Source organism: Notechis scutatus, chromosome 2 (genome assembly GCF_049901735.1).
Source record: "Notechis scutatus isolate UNSWTSFEM ecotype Mainland chromosome 2, rNotScu1.2, whole genome shotgun sequence".
In the NCBI taxonomy this organism is placed as follows: domain Eukaryota; kingdom Metazoa; phylum Chordata; class Lepidosauria; order Squamata; family Elapidae; genus Notechis; species Notechis scutatus.
The window spans coordinates 26,841,318-26,860,009 of record NC_142010.1 but is presented as its reverse complement, the minus strand read 5'-3'; the positions used below and the strand labels follow the sequence as shown (position 1 = coordinate 26,860,009).

At 47.1% G+C, this 18,692-nt stretch overlaps 4 protein-coding genes across 5 annotated transcripts in view; 2 read left to right on the top strand and 2 right to left on the bottom strand.

Annotated features, from left to right (window-relative positions):
- LOC113428608 (major histocompatibility complex class I-related protein 1-like) overlaps nucleotides 1-18,692 on the top strand; it is a 684,789-nt gene that overhangs the window by 66,107 nt on the left and 599,990 nt on the right. The window lies entirely within an intron of this gene.
- The window catches only part of LOC113429339 (class I histocompatibility antigen, F10 alpha chain-like), a 99,196-nt gene that overhangs the window by 23,326 nt on the left and 57,178 nt on the right, over nucleotides 1-18,692 (bottom strand). The gene's annotated exons all lie outside the window — the stretch shown is intronic.
- The window catches only part of LOC113426549 (major histocompatibility complex class I-related protein 1-like), a 405,199-nt gene that overhangs the window by 344,752 nt on the left and 41,755 nt on the right, over nucleotides 1-18,692 (top strand). The window lies entirely within an intron of this gene.
- The window catches only part of LOC113428433 (major histocompatibility complex class I-related protein 1-like), a 103,141-nt gene continuing 94,366 nt past the window's right edge, over nucleotides 9,918-18,692 (bottom strand). The window contains exons 7-8 of the mRNA XM_087953908.1: nucleotides 14,641-14,674; nucleotides 9,918-12,292 (exon numbers count right to left, since the gene is read on the bottom strand). Coding sequence (XP_087810034.1) covers nucleotides 14,655-14,674 — 20 coding nt within the window. The 3' untranslated portion in view covers nucleotides 9,918-12,292; nucleotides 14,641-14,654. The remainder of the gene's footprint in view (nucleotides 12,293-14,640; nucleotides 14,675-18,692) is intronic.

The following is an 18,692-nucleotide window of genomic DNA, read 5'->3' as shown; positions in this document are numbered from 1 at the left end:
GAAAAGTTGCTATATTGATAATTTCTCAAAGCAAACAACTGGGAACATCCCAAGTTCCTGATTACTAAGGAATAATTATATATTTCAAATATTTTTAAATTTTGCAAACTGCCCCATGTCGGGAGCTTCTGAAATGGAAGCAGGAACCTCTTGGGAGGCAAATCTCTTCCTGTCTCAGAAAAAAAGCTCTGGGGATATTGGGTGATGGTGGGGATCAGGAGAAAGTGACAATCTTTAGGAAGATGTTTTGAGAAGCACTTCTTCTCCAGACTTCTTCTTCTCCTGCTGCTATATTCACAGGGCAACCTTAGCCCCATGGCTCCACTGCACCAGCATCTGCCAAGATTGGAGAAACCAGCCGGGTCGGGTCGTCCCAGCACCAGAAGCCCCAAAGAGCCCCAAAGGCAGGAAAGGAGACCCAGGCGGAGCCGTTGGGGGAAGGAAGTTCGTGAACTGACCTCATCCCCTGCAAACACCCCTTTCCGACAATCGCCCCTTTGGGGGAGGGAAAGAACTGCGCTTGTGGGCGCCCAGATAGACTTGACTGACGTCTGGAGGGTCCACCCTTGTCCTGTTTTGGGAGGGGGCTCTCCTGGGAAGGGGGAGGCAACTTTGGAGCCTAATCCCAAAGTGGCCAGAGGGGAGGGGAGCGGACTAGAAAGAGGACCGAGGAGGATTCTCTTCCTGGGAATAAACTTTGGGGAGAGAGAGAGAGAGAGAGAGAGAGATTCCCTAGCAGATTAAAAGGATGATTCCCACCCCCATTCCCCCAAAGGGACTCACCGAAGCAGCACCTCTCTCGTAGGGCGACCGCCACCAACACCAGGAGCAAGAAGGGCGCAGAGCGCAGAGCCATCCTGGCCTCGATCCTCAACCTGCGCTCCGCTCCAGCCAACCAAGAGGGGCTGGGGAGGGGGAGGGGTTTGAACAGCGCAACAATGCAGAGCCTGCTGGCGATTGGGCGAACACAACCAATAGGAAAAAAAGGCATCCCTATGTCGTCATTGTTGCTAGGCAGACATCCAGGCGCAACAGGCGAGAGGGGGCCTGGAGAGGGAAGCGAAAGTTCCATCAGGAAATCCCCTTCCAGGGATCCCGCCTTTTGGGGGAGGGGCGGATTTGGAGGGGGCTGGGAAAAGCGGGAGGGTTCTCTGGGCCTGGGGGAAGGGCGCAGGGGAGGGGAGACCCCTCCCAGCCCCTCCCAGCCGGGGATCAGGGGGAGCTGCCAAAAAAGCCAACCCAGTCTTGGGCTCTGCATCAACAGAGGGAGAACATCAAAGTCCCGAGAAGCAATAATTCTGGTTTATTTTGCATTAATGAGGCCACATTTGGAATGCTGGGTACAACTCTGGTCACCATGATACAAAAAAAGACGCTGCGATCCCAGAAAGCGTGGAGAGAGAAGCAGCAAAAGAAAAGAACAGACAGCAAATGGTCAAAATTGGGAGTGTCCTATCAAATTCTGTACCTGTCAACAGTGTTGTCCCCCAAGGCAGAGTTCTAGAACCAACTCTTTTCATACTCTACACAAATGACCTCTGTGATCATATTAAGAGCAACTGCGTTCTCTTCGCTGATGATGTAAAGCTATTCAACCCCAAAGACAATACTGCAACCGTTCCAAAAGACCTTGACTATGTATCAGAATGGTCAAACAAATGGCAACTTCAAATCTCAACAAATAAATGCTCTGTCCTACATATTGGCAAAAAAAATCAGAAAATAAAATACAGGCTGAATAGTCAAGACCTTGTTGATGATCCAAACTCTGACAAGGACCTTGGAGTATTCATCTCTAATGATCTAAGTGCTAGAGCCCACTGTAACTACATAGCCAAAAAGGCGTTAAGAGTTGCTAACCTAATCTTACATAGCTTTTTCTCTGGTAATATTACACTAATAACTAGAGCATACAAAACATTTGCTAGACCAATACTCGAATACAGCTCATCAGTCTGGAACCCACATTACGTACCTGATATTAACACAGTTGAGAAGGTCCAGAAATATTTCACAAGAAGAGTTCTCCACTCCTCTGCTTGTTGCAGAATACCTTATGCCACCAGACTTGAAATTCTAGACCGAGAAAACCTAAAACTATGTCGCCTTCAGTCCGATCTTAGTATATAAAATCATACATTGCAATGTCCTACCTGTCAATGAATACTTCAGCTTCAGCCATAACAACACAAGAGCAAACTCAAGGTTAAGCGCACCAAACTTGATTGCAGGAAATACGACTTCAGCAACAGAGTGGTCAATGTCTGGAATACTCTACCTGACTCTGTGGTTTCTTCCCCAAACCCCAAAAACTTTAACCTTAGACTATCTACTATTGACCTCACCCCTTTCCTAAGAGGTCTGTAGGGGGCGTGCATAAGCGCACCAATGTGCCTACCGTCCCTGTCCTATTGTTTCTTTTATTTTTTTATTTCTCTTATATGTATCCATGTATTCATAACTATGTTTTCTACTTATACCTATTATCTTGTAAGCAATTTACAAAAAAAACAAACAAACAAACAAATAAATAAATAAATAAAGGATCCAGAGGGCAAATCTTATGGTCAAGAGAGGGAGGGAGGGATCTGTAGCCTCTGGTAGAGAAGAATTGGTGGGGGGAGACATAATAAATGCCTTTCAGAACTTGGGGGGCTGCCACAAAGAAGAAGGGTTTGACTTTTTCTCCAGAGGACCCCCCCAAAAAAATCCTGGGTAGAAGAGAGCTCCAACCTAGAAGTAAGGAGGAAACTTCCAACAGAGAGAACCTTTACTCAAGGGAATCGTTCTCCTCCTGGCTGCTCCATCACTGGAGGTTTTCAGAAATAAACTGGATAACCTTTTGACCAGGATGGTATAAGCTCTCCTGCCTTAAGCCGGAGGTTGGACTGGAAGACCTCTGGGGTCCCTCCCAGCCCTACGATTCTATATTCCAGGTCAGAAACTCCGAGTGATCTTTGCTCTGGATGAAAAGGCTCAAAAGGCTCTTGTGGAATTTTGAAGATGAAGCTGGCCAGTCTGAAGAATCTAATAAATAAATGCATTTCTAAAACTTTTGATTCAGAAGAATGGACTCAAATACAGATTGAATTCTCACCAAATGTTTTAAAGCAGCCATGTCCCACCTTTGGGCTTTCTTGGGCAGCATTGGGTGAAAAGCAATTGGCTTGGGCTGCACCCTTGTAAGGCCGATTTTCCCCCCAGATTTTGTTCTATTGTACTTTATTTATTTGATTCTTTTTGCTAGTTTTTATTGTTTTTTTGTTTTAAATATGGTTTTACATTCTGTAAGCCGCCTTGTGTTGCAATGGGTGAATAGGCAGCAATATAAATTCAATAAATAAATAATACATAAATGTTGTGAATCAATAAAAATGAATAACCTAAATGCAAATTAGGGGTTGAAAACCTGCACTCTTGATTGGTCCTTATACAACAACTTGGGATTGGGCCAGAACTAGTCCATGATTGGACACTTTTGGGACTTTTCTTATTGGTTAGTAGTTTGAACTTGTTGCACATTTTCATTGGTTAATAAGGCAGCAGCTAACCCTATAAAAGGGTTACTGCTGCCCATAGCGTTGCTCTGTTATGTTCTATTACTTATTAAAGAGTTGAAGTCACTGGTCAGATGTCTGGTCTCCATTACTCTCCATACTTAACACTGGCGACGAAGGTGGGATACGGAGACCGAAGAGCTGACTAACTTACAGAGCAACTAACAGAGCACGTGGTCGAACACGCACCATCAACGGCAACATGGCCAGCGGTGCCGTACCACCCGCTCCATTCAACCCAGAAACCGAAGAATGGGAGGCCTACATGGATCGGTTCCAGATGTTTCTGGAGACCAACAATTTGAAAGATGCGACAACCGGCAAAAAAAGAGCTATCTTTCTAACTCATTGTGGGCCAACTGTGTTTAAAATGGCAAAGCCGCTTGCCAAGCCAGCAGAGGTAAAAGAAATGGACTGGGACGTCCTCGAGCCGTTACTACGGGCTCATTACGCGCCCGCCGTGCCAACCCTAGTAAGAAGACACGAATATTACCAGAGGGACCAACGGAAGGGCGAAAGCCTTGCCAATTACATCGCGGACCTCCGGAACCTAGGAGGCCTCTGCGGGTTCGCAGACTTAGAAGAAGCCCTCCGGGACCGCCTGGTTCTGGGCCTAGAAGACGGCGCGATCCAGAGCAAAATTATGGCTAAGGGGGACATCAGCCTCACCGATGCCCTTAAAGAAGCCTCGGCGGCGGAGGCGACCAAGAAGTCGGCAGCCCAAATGCGCCGCACCAACGCACCGCAACGTAAACTTGCCACTGATACCTCGCCTCGCTCGGAGAGACACCTGGTATCAACTCACCACGAAGACCTAGAGTCCCCGTCCGACAGCGATGAGGAAGAGGTCAACCGACTTCGAACGGAGAGAGACCAGTCCACACAACACCCATTGCGACCGTGTGCCGGCTGCGGAGCCAATCACCCACGATCCGGTTGCAAATTCCTCGACGCACTCTGCCGCCATTGCGGGAGACGAGGTCACATCGCAAAGGTTTGCAGAAGCAAACAGAACTCCAAACCCCGACAGGCCGAATACCAGTCTTCAGGATTCTTCGGTACACACCGAGAAAAACCGAACCGCTCCTACAAAAACAAACCGTCCACCACTTCCACCAGGCGTGAAGAAACCCGGCGGGAAGAGACCCACCAAATAATCACCATAGGCCACGCTACATCCATTGATGCCGGGAAAATCCGAGTAAAGGTCGCCATCGAAAACAAACCTTGGTGATGGAGGTAGACTCGGGATCTTCCTCTCGATGGTATCGTGGAAAACGCTCCAACAGCTCATTCCCACGATCCGCCGCCAAGACCTTAACCCTCAAAGGGTTATACTCAAAGACTATCAGGGTAACAGAATTCCCGTTGTCGGGTCCCGCAAATTCCAGGTCTCATTCAAAGACCGCACCGTCGCACTACCACTAATGGTCGTGGATCGAGACAGGCCTAGTCTTCTAGGCCTTCAATGGTTCAGGCCGCACGGGATCACTGTAGCCGGAGTCCACAAGGCCGAGGCGTCGATTGGGAGGGAGCACTCGTGCAAGAATTCCAAGACGTTTTCGCGAACGGACTAGGCAAGTATAAGGGGACCCCAATCTCATTTAACTTGAACCCTGAGATAGCACCCATCCGCCTTAAGCCGCGCCGGGTGCCGTTCGCCTTGAAGCCTAAAATCGAAGAACAACTCGATAAACTAATAGCGCAGGGCGTACTGGAACCCACCGACCACGCCCGTTGGGAAACCCCGATAGTGACGCCTATCAAGCCTGATGGGTCCCTAAGAATTTGCGGAGACTACCGGGCCACATTAAACCACGCACTGCAGCAAAGTGCTTACCCAGTACCGGTAGTGCAACATTTACTCCATTCCCTGGGCGGCGGGAAAGTTTTCGCCAAACTAGATCTAGCCCAGGCGTATCAACAATTGCCTGTAGACCCAACCACAGCCGAGGCCCAAGCGATCGTAACACATAGGGGCGCATTTAAATGCAACCGGCTCCAATTCGGGGTAAGCGTCGCCCCTGGAATCTTCCAGAGTTTAATGGAAAGGTTGTTACAAGGGATAAAAGGCGTTGTCCCCTATTTCGACGATGTACTCATCGCCGCACCTAACAAAGACATCCTAGAAAAACGACTCAGAGAGGTTTTACAAAGATTCCAAAATGCAGGCCTCAGAGTAAAAAAAGATAAATGCCAGTTATGTACCGAAAAAGTAGAATTTTTGGGATATCTCCTGGACAGCCAAGGAATTCATCCCACGAAGACAAATTACGAGCAATTAAAAAGGCACCCACCCCAAGGAACAAGGAGACCTACAGGCGTTCCTTGGACTTATCAATTTCTATAATGTTTTTTACCCCACAAAGCAACAGTAGCTGAACCATTGCATAGACTATTAGACAAAAAAGCAACGTGGGTTTGGAGGCAACGGGAACAACATGCGTTCCAACAAGTAAAGAAATTGCTAACTTCTGATTCAGTACTTATGCAGTACAACGAGACTCTGCCGCTCACTATCACGTGTGATGCATCACCTTTTGGGGTTGGGGCAATTCTGGCCCACGTGTTACCAAACGGAACGGAGGCCCCCATCGCGTTTTTTTCGCGAACCTTAGCTAAAGCTGAACGAAATTATAGTCAGCTGGACAAAGAAGCTTTAGCTATTGTTGCTGCAGTTAAAAGATTTCATGAATATGTTTATGGCCGTGCGTTCACAATAATCACTGATCATAAACCGCTATTGGGGATCATTGCGGGTAATAAACCAACCCCGTATATATTGTCACCCAGAATGACCCGTTGGTGTGAATTCTTGGCGGCCTACAATTACACCTTGCAACACCGCCCGGGGAAATCGATTCTCCACGCCGATGCATTGAGCAGAACACCGCTCCCAGACGCTGTTGTAGATCCAGCTCCAACCCTCTCAACACTACAGATCGAAGCTCTACATGCACCACCCTTGACGGCTAGAGACATTGCTTTTGAAACGAAACGTGACCCAGTTCTGCAACACATACTATGCTGGGTTGAACGGGGGTGGCCGATGGACCAAACAGCACCTGAATGGGCGCCCTTCAAAGCCCGCCAAACCGAGCTGTTTTCCCAAAAAGGCTGTATCTTGTGGGGCGATCGAGTCGTAATCCCTGGCAAATTGCAACAGACTGTTTTGGCGGTATTGCATGAGGGACATCCGGGTATTGTGCGGATGAAGTCACTCGCACGCAGCTATGCTTGGTGGCCGGGAATCAACAAAAGAATCGAGGCCTGGGTCGCTACGTGCCAAGCGTTGCCAGGACGTCAGCAACGCCCACCTAAAGCAAGCCCAACCGAATGGGAACGCCGGGGACCGTGGTCCCGTATTCATATTGACTTTGCGGGGCCTACCAAAGGTCACACTTTCCTGATTACTGTCGACGCCTATTCTAACTGGCTCGAGATTCATCGAATGCATACAACTACAACAGACTCAGTTATTAATAAATTAAACAGACTATTTGCCACACACGGATTTCCGGACGTGTTGGTCTCGGACAACGGCCCACAGTTCACTGCATTGCCTTTTGAACAATATCTTGCTGATCGGGGCATCCGCCATGCGCTAACTCGCCCGCGCACCCTGCGGCGAATGGACGTGCAGAACGCATGGTACAATTTGTAAAAAGACCCTTCACAAAATGGAATTTGGCAACATCGATGAGAAAATCAATCGAATTCTCTTGTTACAGCACATCACGCCCCATAGCGTGACCAACAAAACACCCGCTGAACTTCTTATGGGGCGGAAAATACGATCGCACCTTGACCGGCTCCACCCCGCTTTCGCACCGGAAAAACCTTTCGGCTCCAGCAGCAAGTGCCGGGAATTTAAGGTAGGCGATTTAATCTTTGCAAAAAACTTTTCCGGCGACCCGTTATGGATACCCGCAACCGTTACCCACCTCACCGGGCCTAGATCGTACCGCCTACTAACAGATGATGGGAGGGTGTGGAATCCCCACATAGACCAGCTCCGATCGAGATTACCACCCAGCGGCCATGACTTCCCCGGTTCACCAACTCAAGGGGGAGGAAGTATCGAGGGAATTGACTTTGATACAACTAATAGCAGGTCAACGGGAGCCCTACAGCCCAGCAAAGCACGGGCGTGAAGCGGGGAGGGAGTTGGCGTTTTCTGGGAACTTTAATACGGGGAAAACGAACTGCAAAACCCCGAGGAAACACGGAGTTGCAGAGACAACCACAGTGAAGGCAGCACGGAATCGCCGTGCAGCGAAATAGAAGTTAACAAAGGTCATCCAAACGCTCCACCGGAACCGGACATTAGACAAAACCCGGTGGAGCCTCGGAAATCATCCAGGCAGACCAAACGGCCTGCCTACCTTGAGGATTTTATTACAGCTCCCCTCAAACGGAACCCAAGGGGGAGGGGTGTTGTGAATCAATAAAAATGAATAACCTAAATGCAAATTAGGGGTTGAAAACCTGCACTCTTGATTGGTCCTTATACAACAACTTGGGATTGGGCCAGAACTAGTCCATGATTGGACACTTTTGGGACTTTTCTTATTGGTTAGTAGTTTGAACTTGTTGCACATTTTCATTGGTTAATAAGGCAGCAGCTAACCCTATAAAAGGGTTACTGCTGCCCATAGCGTTGCTCTGTTATTTTCTATTACTTATTAAAGAGTTGAAGTCACTGGTCAGATGTCTGGTCTCCATTACTCTCCATACTTAACAATAAATAAATAGCACTTAGACTTATATACCGCTTTACATTTACAGCGCTTTACAGAGTCAGCCTCTTGCCCTCAACAATCTGGGTCCTCATTTTACCCACCTCGGAAGGATGGAAGGCTGAGTCAACCTTGAGCCTGGTGGGATTTGAATTTAGCCGGCAGTCAGCAGAAGTAGCCTGCAGTACTGCACTCTAACCACTGCGCCACAGAGGCAGATATATAAAGTGTATAAATTATATAATATAGTTAATATATGCGTCTTTTATTTTTTTATATTGTTTAACATTAAAAGTTTTCTGGGGCTGCATTCTTAGCTGCCCAAGGCTGAATGTGACTCTCGTGTTGCAGGTTGGAAACTCTCCCCTTTTTAGGCTCTCAAATATGGGAGCTCTTGAGGGCATCTGGGAAGCCCCAAAGGGCATTGATGTGAAAGACCCCCCCTTTCACTCAACTTACAACAGTTCATTTAGTGACCTTTCAAAGTTAAAATGGCACTGAAAAAAAAAGACATGACCATTTTTCACACTTATGACCCTTCAGCATCCTCAAGCGCACGTGATTTACATTTGGACGCTTGGCAACTGACTCATACTTGTGACGATTGCCGAGTCCTGCAGTCATGGGGTCCCCTTTTCTGATCTTCGGAGAAGCAAAGCCAATGGGGAAGTTGGATTCACTTAACAACCATGTTACTAATTTAACTAGTGCAGTGATTCACTTAACAACCGTGGCAAGAATGGTCATAAAATGGGGCAAAACTCACTTAACATATTTCTCACTTAGCAACATAAATTTTGGAGCCAATTGTAGTTGTAGGTTGAGGACTTTCTGTAATATGGGGGTCTTTCTTCTCATCAATCAAGGATCTTCCCACTCTTGGGCCACCACATCTTATTGTGCACCTGAAGAGCCCAGAGAGGATCTCCCAGAAGCAGGAGAAGCTGCCCTTCTGCAAGGGGACCAGGACGGCTCTGGCCGGGCATTGAACTCGTGTCTCCCAAAGGGCCCCTGAGTGAGGCCCAGAGACCAGCCACTTGCCCAAGACCCTGAGGCTAGAGAAACCTCTGGACATAGGAGCAAAATGGCTGCCTCCCCCTCAAGGACCACACAGGAGCCCCCCTGTTTTTGCCTTGGTTCCTCCTCTTCCTACCACTCAAAGTGACATCAGGGTCTCTGAACAGCCAGGAGGGGGAAATCCTTGTTATTTAAGGGGACCAGGGTGGCTCTGGCGGGCATTGAACTCCTGTCTCCTGAAAACCCCCTGGGTGAGGCTCAGAGAGCCTGAGGCAAAGGTGGATTTGAGGGAAAAGCAACCTCTGTTGCTGCCACCACCAAGCCAAGCCCAAACAGCCATTTTACACAGGAGCAGCTGGTGATGCTAGAGAAAGAGCTGGACGTGGGAGCAAAATGGCTGCCTCCTCCTCCCCAAAATGGCTGCCTCCTCCTCCCCAAAAGAGCCCACAGGAGCCCCCACACACAACACACACTTCATGCTCCTTCCAGGCTTTGCCTTGGTTCCTCCCCTTCCTCCCACTCAGAGTGAAATTGGCTTCTCTGAGCAACAAAGAGGGAAAAATCTTTGCTATTCCCAATTTCAAACAAGAGGCAGCAACTCAGATGAGAAGAAATGAAAACCATTTATTTTCAGAAAACAATTTTGCTATTCTTACAGTTTGTGTGCAATGGTTAGCGGGGAAGCAGCCAGGCCAAACTGTGAATCTCCTGTTCCATTTTTCTTAGAATTGACCATTTTATTTTATTCAAAAGATTAAAATCCAAAACCAAAGGATTGAACAGAGACAGAACAAAACTAAACAAAAACATTGAAAAAATAATTAAAAAAAAGAAAGGACATATTATGCCTCCCAGTTGAACACTCAGAAATCTATTGCAACAATAATAGCTTCCCTTCTTGCAAAAGAGGTCCAAAGTTTATAATCTTGTACATCTATTTGCAACCTAACTGACCTGTCATAGATTATATATGTGAAAGGAAAAACAATTAATAGTTGAACAACAGCAAAGTTAAAATTCAAAGAACTGTTAACAGTCTGTTATTATAATTTATTCATAGAAAGTCTACACGGTTCCTTATTTATCACAAACCGCTTCAATCATTATCTCTGAGTCCAGTGTTAAATCCTTGTGTTTGGTTCTTAATTGTGAAACCTTTCCTTAGGTTTTTAATTAGGAACTGTACCAACAATTGCATCTCATTTCCAAAGTTTATAAATCTCTTGTAACTATCTCTGCCAGATTCACTGTTGAATAATTCTCCTCAACAACACAGCATTTCTCTTGCCAAGAAAATCCAGTCCAGCCTTTGTCCTATCTATTCGTCAAGAGTTTCTTCTATTCATATTCCTTTTTATCTGTTCTGACAAACCAAATATTTCTTTGGATGTGACGGTGACCAATTAAACACCAAGCCTTCCAATTGCAAATCAGGTCCAGCTGATATTTCCTGCTTTTGCATATTGTCTTGATTTTTCAGAACTGTTCTTGACCCATGAATTTTTTTGTTTGTATTTTGAAATAAAACCTGTAAGTTGGAGAGCATTATTTTTTCAGTTTTATCTCCCAAAATAATTTATCACCTTTGGAAGACTTGAAAAACACCTTTTGTTTTCTCTTCAAGGACAAGAGAAGGAGGTAAGCAACAGTTTCCACAGGGAAAAGGTTTTTGTCCCCCAGGGTTTAAAAAAAGGGGGAATTTTTCCATAAAAAATTAAGAATTAAATATCAAGGCTCTTAAAAAGAAAGAAAAAAGCTAGAAAGAGCAAGATTTATAATATAGTACTGTGTAAGTGTAAAGTCCATTGCAACTTTCTTACGATTAAAAAATAATAATTTGAATTTAATGGTAAACAATGAAAGAGGAGAAAAAAAAACATAAAAGTACAGGTTATAAAATAGGTCAGAAGTGAACTAGTCATAAATCAAGAAATTGTAAAGCTTGAAAATGAAAACCCAGATGTGCTTAAGAAAGCCGAGCAGCTGAAGGGAAAGGATGGTGAAAGATTAGACCTTCTGATCTCCTTACCAAGAATTGCAGGCAACCGGATTCTCTCTCTGTGCAGGATTGTCTGAAGGTCGTTCTTAGTCTCCCCTTTAAAAAACAGGGAACAAAGCCAGCAAGTAACCAGCTTTGGTGGCAAAATCAGATGTTCATCGACAACAGAAAAAAAGGATGTCTGTTCAGCACTTCATGATGGGGGAAGGTTCCCGTTTCATTTTTCTAAACTGTGAAAATACATACATGGTAGTACATGGTACATACTATCTATTATGCAAAGAAAAATAAGAGACAGAAAAAACCCGTCTCCTTTCAATCCAAGCAACTATGATGAAGATTAACAGTTAATCACTCTCCCTCAAAGTGAAATTCTTATTCCTATTCCTCGCCCCATTAGTTATGGGCCCTTTTCTAAAACCTATTAATCAGCAGAAACCCATTAAAGGTCACCAGAAACAACAACATAGTTGCTACAAGCTACATTACAAAGCTATTACAAGCTAGACAAGGCAGTTTAGTGTAGTGGTTAAGGCACCAGGCTAGAAAGCGATTCTAAGTTCAAGTCCCGCCTTAGCCACTAAAAGGCAGCTGGGTGGGCCAGTCATTCGCTCTGACCCCCCAACCCACTTCAAATGGTGGTTGTTGTGGGGAAAATAGGAGAAGGGGTGTTGGATATCTTCAATGCCTTCAGCAGGATACAAATAAATAAAAAATAAAATAATATCTACTAATCACAGTTTGAATCTTTTTGATTCCACAATTATAAACACGTAAGATGTTCTTTTCTCCTCTGTTCTTCAATCCTAATACAAAAGGATACTGATCCAATGATAAAAGCAAACGCAAAAGACCCCCAAATACATCCTGGTTCCAGGCATGCAGGATGGGCCTGAAGGGCTCCTCCGGAGAGTCCGGCCTAATTCAGGAGAAAGCTGATCTCCTCTCCTCTCTCCTCATGCTGGGACTGTCCACTCGTGCTGCCAAGAGAAGGAAAAAGCAGGCAGGGTCAGCCTGGGAGGGAGCCAAGAGGAGGAATCCCACCGCCCAGACTGAAGGATCAGCACCAATCGGCCCAGCTGATCCCACTCATGAGAACTGTGGCTTCCTCAAGAGAGGGATCAGCTGGGTGGGGTTTTCCAAGGTAGAAAGAAGGAGAGGCAGGGCTGGGACTGGCTCCTGAGGCGGCTGAGAACCTGCCCCCACAAGTTAGATAACATCCATGTCCCCCTTCAAATACAGGAATCCAATACTGGTCCGTGTTGCTTCCGGACACCTATGGTTCCCTAGGTCCCCCCCCCATGTCTTCCTCAGCCTCTGGAGGGAGGGAATCCCAGAGGGCTCCAAGGAGTGGAGATGAAGCCCCTTCTCCATCCATGACTGCAGGAGCCTCAAGAAGCCCCTCATCTGCCCCCTTTTCCTCCTGCTCTGGGGAACCCCCAGTCTTGTTAGGATATCAAATTCAGGAGCTGGAACAGGAAAGTGTCCAATGGGGAAGAGCTGATTGGTTGGGCTGGCTTCTGCACGAGGCAATCCACGCTATGATTGGTTGCTGTGCGTATAAAGTGGGAGTTTCCCTTTTTCCCCGCCTTTTTTCTTCTCTGTATTCCGTGTGCCCTTTGATTTACCTCAGGATGTTCCTGACTATCTTGTCTGCTGCAACTATAAATGTTAAATATGTTTGTATATATCTAAACAACAAGTTTGTGTCAGTGTCTTTTGACTTCATCTGGACAGCTGCTCCGTCATTCTCTGACCAATCTGCTCTTTGCAGCTCTCTGAGCCTCCTGATCCAAGAGAGTCAGATCCTGAGAGGGGCCACAGTCTGGCCTTGCAGGATAAGAGTTTGGGGGCAGGCAGAGCCCCCCCTTCCCAGAGCCCCTCTGGATCTCCCCAAATTCCTCCCCTTGCAGCGCTTGAGATGAACAGGAGAGAAAGAGGGATTTCCCAAAGCATCTTCACCATCACTTGGTCCTTGGACCTCAAAGCTCCCGTTTCCCTCCCTTCATGAACATTGCTTTCGCTCTCCGGAGGAGCTGCAGCCGTCTGGCTCTTTCCACACCTCCACATCCCCGGGAAACCTCTCCCCCCCCCCCCGCCTCTCAGGAAGTGAGGCTGCTCTACCTGGGCGATTGGACCTCCAGAGGTTTTTCTTTAAAGCCCCTTCTCGATTCATGGAGGACCGTGGGGTTGCTCCGATGCACGTCAGTTTCCCCTACCGGCGGGTCCTCCTTTTGTGCAGAGGGCTGCGAGGAAGGCGCTCGCCCGAGAGGATCTCTCCCTCTCTCTCCCTGCAAGGTCAACGTCTGCACTGCGGAGGAGAGGGCAGGAGGTTCCTCCTGTTTGCTGAAAGGTGAGAAGCCGCGGCTCGCCCAGCGAGATTTGGGAATGAGGGGCAGGAGGAGGCACGCACACACCCGCGGCTCACTTTCCCAGCTCTGCCCAGCCCTTACGGCTCTGGCGCGGCCCTGGCGGGCAGCGAGCGCCTCCCCGCCGGACCCTCCGCTCATCCTGCCAGGGCTGCGCCAGAGCCGCGAGGGCTGGGCAGAGCTGGGAAAGTGAGCCGCGGGTGTGTCCGTGCTTCCTCCTGCCCCTCGTCCCCAAATCTCGTCGGGCGAGCCGCGGCTTCCTCACCTTTCAGCAAACAGGAGGAACCTCCTGCCCTCTCCTCCGCAGTGCAGACGTTGACCTTGCAGGAGAGAGGGAGAGATCCTCTCGGGCGAGCGCCTTCCCCGCAGCCCTCCACACAAAAGGAGGACCCGCCGGTAGGGGAAACTGAGCCGCGGAGGCGGGAAGGACGGGCTGGCGGGCGCTAACCTCGCTCATTCTCCCCACGTCGGGCTAAGGGTGGTGGCTGTTTCTGCTGCGAGCGGCTCAGACCCCAGGGCGCCTTCCGCCTTCTCCTCCTGGAGCAGCCCAGCCTCGCCTTTCTCCCCAAACCCGGACTAATTCCAAGCCTCTGGAGTGCAACGAGCGTTCAAACCCACTTTGCAATGAGGTTCGCTTCCTTCTCGCATTCGCTCCCACATCTCCACCGCCCGCCCCGCGTGCGCTCTTTCGGGGCCGGCCAAAAGAGACCCAGCGCCGCGCGCCAAGAAATCGCGCACACCCCAACACCCTTCCTTTCCAGCCGGTGGTGTGGATCAGCTCCGGAGCTGGGCAGCTGCTTCCCTGCTCCTGACTCAGGGGGCCTCCGAGTGGAGAGGAAGGAGGAGAAGAAGGGGGGAAGGGTGGGGGGGCGCGATGAAAAATCGGAATTCCGATTTTAATCGGAAGAATATCATGTATGCTTCCTCCTCCCCACACAGACCCCAGTGGGGCCACTCACCTGCGAGGGGGCTGCTAAATGGCCTGGTTCCTCCCTGCATTGGAGAGAAAGAGAATAGAATAGAATAGAATAGAATAGAATAGAATAGAATAGAATAGAATAGAATAGAATAGAATAGAATAGAACAGAACAGAAATAAACATAGGAATAGGAATTTGTTTTTGTTAGTTCCGAAGTTGTGTCCCACCCATGGCGACCCCGTGGACAACGTTCCTCCAGACCTTCCTGTCCTCTACCACCTTCTGGACTCTTTAAGCTCACGCCTTCTGCTTCCGTGACTCCATCCGTAGGAATAGAAATAGCTTTGTCCTGATCCTCTCTTCGCCATTAAACCTCTGCAGCTTCATGAATCTCTCAGAGGAGACCAGCCTATTTTATTTTTTCTTATGCACACTGAGAGCATATGCACCAAAGACAAATTCCTTGTGTGTCCAATCACACTTGGCCAATAAAGAATTATTTCTTTCTTTCTTTCTTTCTTTCTTTCTTTCTTTCTTTCTTTCTTTCTTTCTTTCTTTCTTTCTTCTATCTATCTATCTATCTATCTATCTATCTATCTATCTATCTATCTATCTATCTATCTATCTATCTATCTATCTATCTATCCATCCATCCATCCATCCATCCATCCATTCTATGCCATCTTCTATGCTGAGGTGGCCACTCAGCAGAGAGGTTGGTACAGTAGGAACAAGCCCAAATGATTTCATGAACCCAGTTCCAAAACAGGGAGTAACAACCATTAATTTGGGGCCAAGGCCCCTTGAAAGCCAAAAGAGATTCTCAAATGACAATGCCATCCCACCTGTTCTGCGTCCTGGGGTATTGGCTGATGCCAAACCCTAAACCCACCTGGGCACATCTCTGAGAGGGGACCCCTCCCTTCCAGATTCAGCCAGGTCTCAGCTATCCCACCAGAAGAGTCTCTAACCACTGGGGATCACAGCATTGTGGTGGTTTCCCTATTTCCTACCAAGGAATGAAGGGCTCTTTCCTCCAAAGGCTCCACCATGCAGACTGTGGGCTGCCTTCCCTGCCTGCCTGAAAGTGCCTGGAAATCCAACAGGGAGAGTTTCCCTTCTCCTCTGCAGGGACAAACCAGTGCAAGGAGAGTGAATTCTGCAAGTTCCTCCTACTTGGAAAACAGGGCAGCTTCTCACTCAGAGCAAATCTTTCGCCCAGATGGATCCTCTTGAGGGTTTCTTGTCCTAGATCTTCTCTTCCAATATCAGTCTGGCTGTTATGAAAAGGGGGCCTCCTTCCCCAGCTTAGTTCTTGGGAAGAAATAGCACAACTCTGCAGCTTCATGAGTTTTTTCTCTCTGTTTAAACACACATACACACACAATCCTCAAGTGATGGTTCCTCCGAGGCCTGTTCCAAGTTGGAAATTGACAGAATCCACCAGAGATCATCCAAACTCTCCCTCTGTAGGAGGAAGAACCCCAGGAGATATTTCACAGACCCTTTGCCCCATTTATAAACTCAGAATGATCTTCAAAATACAAATGTATCTCCTGATTTGCCCCAAGAGAGACCTGCTGCCTCCAAGATGGATGGAGGGGTGGGGGAAGCAGCAGCAGCAGCTGGGGGGAGGAAGGTTTCATGGAAATCCTTCTCTGCTGCTCTTTGACCAAATTCTTTGAGAGGGACAGAACTGGGAAGCCTCTTCCCAACTCAGAAGAAGACAGGACTGCCTGAATCTCAGACTCAGCTGAATGGAGACGGGAGTCCCAGCGCAGAGGCTGAGATCTCAGAGGGCTACGAAAACAGGACAGAAGGAAGCCCAGAAGAAGCTCCCCAAAGGGGTCCTTCCATCAACCCCCAAAAAAAAGACACTTACTGAGGAATACCAGGATCCCAGCAATCACACCCACCAGGACAAGAGCAGCAACAACGCAGCCGATGATGATCCCCAGGTTGGATTTTTGGTTCTGAATTGGGAGAAAGAGCAGATCATTGAAGGAGAAGCCCAAACAATCTTCCCAAGAGAGACCTAAAGAAGGAAAGCTGGAAATTCCCCAAAATTAAAAACACCATGAGCTCATTTTTGTGTCCTTCTCAGGGTAACATGAAGGAGCCTTGCTAACCGTTGTCAGAGGGCGTGTCCTCCTGGACGCTGCCTTCTTCTCCCACCAGCCCAGCATGAAGGCAACTGGATTCATCTTTGGCTTTTCGACTCAAAAGCAGCCCTTTGCCACCTTGTGACTCTCAGCAGCTTACAAAACAAAATGTCACCAACACAATAATATAAACAAAATTTGTTAAACAAAAACATTTTGGTTCTTTTTATAGGCTGCCCCAATGAGTCACGACTCTGAGTGGAATTGGGCAGATCTTTATGCTATTTTTTTCTTCCGTTTGAGGGTTTGCATTTTATTATTTAAAGTAAAATTTCACCTAGCCCTTTTTTTAAAGTACACACTTTCATTTTTTGGCCAGTCCAGAAATAGCATAAAATTGTATTTTGTTGCAGAACGTCAGCATGAAAATGGAATAGGGTGGTATCCGGCTTCTAGATGGTCCCACAAATGGCAGAAAGAGTAACGGAATAACAGATTTGGAAGGGACCTTGGAGGTCTTCCAGTCTGACCCCCTGGTCAAACAGGAGGCCCTAAACCATTCCAGACAAGTGACTCTCCAGTCTCTTCTTAAATGCTTCCAGTGATGGAGCCCCCACAACTTCTGAAGGGAATCCATTCCTCTCATTAATTGTCCTCCCTGTCAGGAAATTTCTCCTCAGTTCTAGGTTGCTTCTCTCCTTGTTTAGTTTCCACCCATGGCTTCTTGTCCTCCCCTCAGGTGCTTTGGAGAATAGCTTGACTGCCTCTTCTTTGTGGCAGCCCCTGAGATATTGGAACGTATCATGTCACCCCCGGTCCTTCTTTTCATCAAACCTGAAATGCCCAATTCCTGCAACTGCTCTTCATAGATTTTAGCCTCCAGGCTCCTAATTATCTGCATTATCTGCACTTTTTCCAGAGTCTCAACATCTTTTCTATATCGTGGCAACCAAAACTGGATGAAGAATTCCACGGATGGTCTTAACCACTTTGAAATGTAGAAAAAAAAAAAAAAAAAAAAAAAAAAAAAAAATTTTTTTTTCGGAAATATAATAAAAAAAAAAAAAAATAAATAATTTTGAGATAAGAAAAAAAAAAAAAAAAAAATAAAAATTTTAATTTTTTTAAATTTAAGTAAAAAAAAATAAAAAAAAAAAAAAAAAAAATCAAAAATTTAAAGGACCGGGGTTTTTGGGGTGCACCAGAACCCCAGGAATTAACAAAAAAAAAAAAAAAAAAAACAAAAAAAAAAAAAAAAAAAAAAAATAACCTTCACCCAAAAAAAAAAAAAACCCCAGCCCCCCCAAAAAAAAAAAAACAAAAAAACCTACCCCCCCCCCCAAAACCCTGCCGCAGTTTTATTCCACCTTCTCCTGCCCCAAATTTCTTCCACTTAAAAATCAGCCTTCCTCATTATAAACCCCTCCCCTTCTTGGCTGCCCTCCAACCCAAATCTCTGCCCCTTTCTCTGCAGGGAGGACTCGAGGGAGCTGGGAATCCCAGGACAGGATCTGAGATTCTCCAGGAAGCTCAAGAAGCAGAAGGTTTATAACAAAATTAACACGACCAAGTTTTCCATACTTTTTAGAGACTGGCTTCCTCGCCTTGGGAAAAAGCTTCCGGGCCCCCCCAACATAGGGCGGGCCCTTTGATGAAAATCAAATATAAAACCTCGACCTGGGGGTTTGGGTTTGTTCCTCATCCTGTCCTGGGTGGTGGATCCCGATGGAAAGTGATGATAGGGGGTGGGGGTTGGGGGTAAAAAAAGATATTTAAAAAGTCTAAGGGCAAAGTGGATTGGTAATATAGCTGCAGAAATTCCAAGGGAGAGCAGGTTTTATAAACAGGGAGGGAAGTGGTCATGGGATCTTTAAGCGAAACTCTTGAAACCTCAGTCATCCACGGATCTGCTTCCACCTAAGCATGGGAACAGACCTTCCTCTGAATTGCTCCCCCCTTCACTTTCTGCAGAAGCTGCTCTGAAACTGTT